This window comes from Chiloscyllium plagiosum, unplaced genomic scaffold (genome assembly GCF_037043375.1).
Source record: "Chiloscyllium plagiosum isolate Xiang-an unplaced genomic scaffold, Cpla_swu_hap1 HiC_scaffold_29, whole genome shotgun sequence".
NCBI lineage: Eukaryota > Metazoa > Chordata > Chondrichthyes > Orectolobiformes > Hemiscylliidae > Chiloscyllium > Chiloscyllium plagiosum.
Window position 1 is genome coordinate 95,805,171 of NW_028270167.1, and position 3,535 is coordinate 95,808,705.

Below are 3,535 nucleotides of genomic sequence, written 5' to 3' on the forward strand. Positions count from 1 at the left end.
TTTAAAAACAAAGCATTGCTCTTTGAGATTACAGACAGTATATGCATGCAAATGCAAAACTTTCAACTAAAAAAAATGAAAATTATACAATGAATGGAAGAGCCTTGGGAAAAGTTGATGAGCAGAGAGATCTGGGAGTGCAGGTCCATTGTACCCTGCAGGTGGCTGCACAGGTGGATAGAGTGGTCAAGAAGGCATATGGTATGCTTGCCTTCATCGGACGGGGTATTGAGTATAAGAGCTGCAAAGTCATGTTAAAGTTTTACAGAGTTTGGTTCGGCTGCATTTAGAATACGGTGTACAGTTCTGGTCGCCACATTACCAAAAGGATGTGGACGATTTGGAGAGGGTGCAGAGAAGGTTCATGAGGATGTTGCCTGGGATGTTGCTAGCTATGAAGAGAGGTTGAGTAGGTTAGGTTTATTTTCATTAATAAAAAGGAGATTGAGGGGAGACCTGATTGAGGCTTACAAAATCATGAAGGGTATAGACAGGGTGGATAGAGACAAGCTTTGTCCCAAGGTGAGGGATTCAATAACGATACGTCACACTTTCAAGGTGAGAGGTGGAAAGTTTAAGGGGGGAATACTCGCAGTAAGTACTTCACACAGAAGGTGGTGGGCGTTTGGAACGCGTTGCCAGCAGAGGTGGTAGAGGCAAGCACGGTAGATTCATTTAAGATGTGTCTGGACAGATCCATGAGTAGGTGGGGAGCAGAGGGATACAGATACTTAGGAATTGACCAACAGGTTTAGACAGTACATTTGGATCGGCTCAGGCTTGGAGGGCCGAAGGGCCTGTTCCTGGGCTGTAAATTTTCTTTGTTCTTTGTTTTGTGAAAAGCAGTATGTAAAATCGACATTAAATGTCCAACCAAACATCGAAGGAATATCTGCGTAAAGCATGTTTTTTTGCACAAAAAAAGTTTTGAATCGAAGGCAGCTTCGATGATTTAAACACAACAAAGCGGTTTAAGACTAACTCCAGAAGGTCTGCTCCATCCCAAGAGACGAAGAAAGATGACGTGATATTCAGTTTCAGCTACAAAGAGATTCGGCTAAAATATATTGTCTTGTCCACGGCATTTCGACATGATATGATTTATTTTCTTCCATAGAGATTTCCCCACGTTTTTTAGCTCTTCTCTGAATTTGTTCTGGGTTGCTGCATAAATGCATGGGTTCAGGAAACAACTCAAAAACTTCAACATATTTCCTGTTTCAGTCGCGATGTATTCAGGATTGCTAATGTCACCCCGGTAATAGTTACGGTGTGACAGTCTGGTCAAGACCAAACACACAGAATGTGTCAACCAAAGCAATATGAAACTGCCTGATACCGAGAACAATAAAATAATGGACTTCCTCCGGTTTTCCATCCCTGATTGGTTTGGCTTCTCAGCTCGATGGCCCTGGAGTCCAATGCGAGTCCTATTCGCCACGACAACACGGTGGATGGTTAAAGAATTAAACAAGAAAATTAGGAGAAATGGAAGCCAAGCAACCCAGGTGCTGTAGAACCAGACAAACGCCATTCCGGGAGATGAAGCAAAGAAAGTTACACTTGACCGGCAGCCCCATTCAATTTGATTAATAATTTGCTCTGGTTCATATGCAAACAAAACCGGGATGTTCTTTAATAAGATCAGAACGGAGATGATTATTAATATTGTGATTGCAGTTTTCTTGGTGCAGTGTTTTGTCTTAAACTTCTGACAGCAGATCACCACAAATCTGTCAAATGTGAAGGAAACGGTGAACCAAACAGTTAGATCCAGACCGATGGTTATCATGTATACAATGAGCTTGCACACAGGTGTGTGGGACAAGAAGGAAAATGGGAAGTGATAACTCAAAATACGATACACTATAATACTATTGATAATAACCAATAGATCCGACGTTGCCATGGCCACCATGTAAGCCGAGATGCATTTGGAAAGACCACAGTTTCCTCGAAAAAGAATTAAAATAGTCATCATGTTCGCTGTCAGAGAAACAGAAATTATCGTTAATATGGCAATGCATTGTTGAAACAGAGGTGAAAGCTTTTGAACACATTCTGAGTGATTTACAAAATCCAAAATTCACCCAAACATTTAATACACTGATCCAGTCATCAATCAATGTGGTATTGTTAGACGCTCTAAAGATCAGCAAATATATTTTCAGACTTACCTGGAAGATTAACAGCTGCGAGAAGTGGATAGTAAATCTCTTTCAAAAGCAAAATCGGTGGTTTCGTCATTTCTGAGAATGAATGTCTTCTGCAGAGGCTGGTGTGTGGCCAAGGTATGGAAAGGCAATGTGTATTTAAACATGCATCAGACCTCAAGAGAGTTAATTACCTCAAATCATCACTGACATTACTCACAATCACCTTGGCAATGAAAACAAAGTTTTCTTTTGAATAATGTCTCAAATAAAAAATGAATTGAACCTGGCACTGTTAACTCCACTTCCTTGCCTTTCTCCATTCATTGGATTCTGATGTCATGTGGATTACCTCATGTCTGAATTTAGACAGTTTTCCTTTGAATGGCATCATCCTGCCTCATGAATTGGTATCTAAGTTTCTGTCATTAATCCCTTCATCGATTATACCCTTATCTGGCTAATTGCCAATTGTTCCATCATTAATGCACATAGCAGCTCATCACAGCCGAACCATTCCTCAGTTTCTGAAAACACATACTCAGTCACGATTAATGGACAAGGGAATTCTGAACAATTGATTACTCTCTTGGAGGTTCACTCATTTACACATCCTATTCAATAAAACCAGTAATTTTCCTTCTTACCTTTAAGAGTGTCACCAGCCGAGCCAGTAACATATTCTATTCAAGCTGGAAACCAAATAGTTCATGTACGAGCCTTGGTATGAACACCGAGCACTGAATGAATCTGGTTGTTTCTCTTACAAAACACAAGGCAGCTTGTACTATTTTCAAAGAAGATACTAATGTTTAAGAATAGAGAAGAGGAATTGAGCATTAACACATCACGAAAGAAATTGTGTCAGAGGAATTTCTTGAGCTATATATCTCCTGGTCCTTATCAATTGCACGCTGGGATCAGAAAGGATGCAGCTACAGATGCAGTAGATGAATTGGTTTTAATTTTCCAAAAAACTCAATGAATTTGGGAAGAGTAGCAGAGGATTCTAAAACGGCCAACGTGTAATACTTTTTGTTAACAAAAAGGGAACGTGGTCATTTTTTTTTTAACTATGAACCAATCAGCTGAACATCTCTGGTTGAAATTTAAAAAGTAGCAGACTCAGCTGTTCAGTAACCGAATACCAGTCCACTTGGAAAATCACAGATTAATCTAGCAGAATCGGCATGGCTCCAAAATAGGAAAACAGTTGCTGAGAAATTCCTTCGGACCTTTTCGAGTTGATCTGAGCCATAATCGAAAGAAAGAGAAGCAGTCAAAGCAGAGTGATCAAACTACAAGAAGGCGTTTCACAAGGAACCGTGCAAAAGGAGGTCCATGGTATTAGAGGTTGCACGTCAGCATAGTTTCAGAATTTA

At 40.2% G+C, this 3,535-nt stretch overlaps 1 protein-coding gene across 1 annotated transcript; it reads right to left on the reverse strand.

Annotated features, from left to right (window-relative positions):
• Nucleotides 1-1,057: 1,057 nt before the first annotated feature.
• On the reverse strand, nucleotides 1,058-2,247 carry LOC148142450 (putative G protein-coupled receptor 139). Its single transcript, XM_087976588.1, has 2 exons — nucleotides 2,178-2,247; nucleotides 1,058-1,986 (listed from the first exon to the last, which is right to left on the reverse strand). Exons 1-2 carry the CDS (start codon nucleotides 2,245-2,247, stop codon nucleotides 1,058-1,060), a joined length of 999 nt encoding a protein of 332 aa, XP_087832714.1.
• Nucleotides 2,248-3,535: the final 1,288 nt, after the last annotated feature.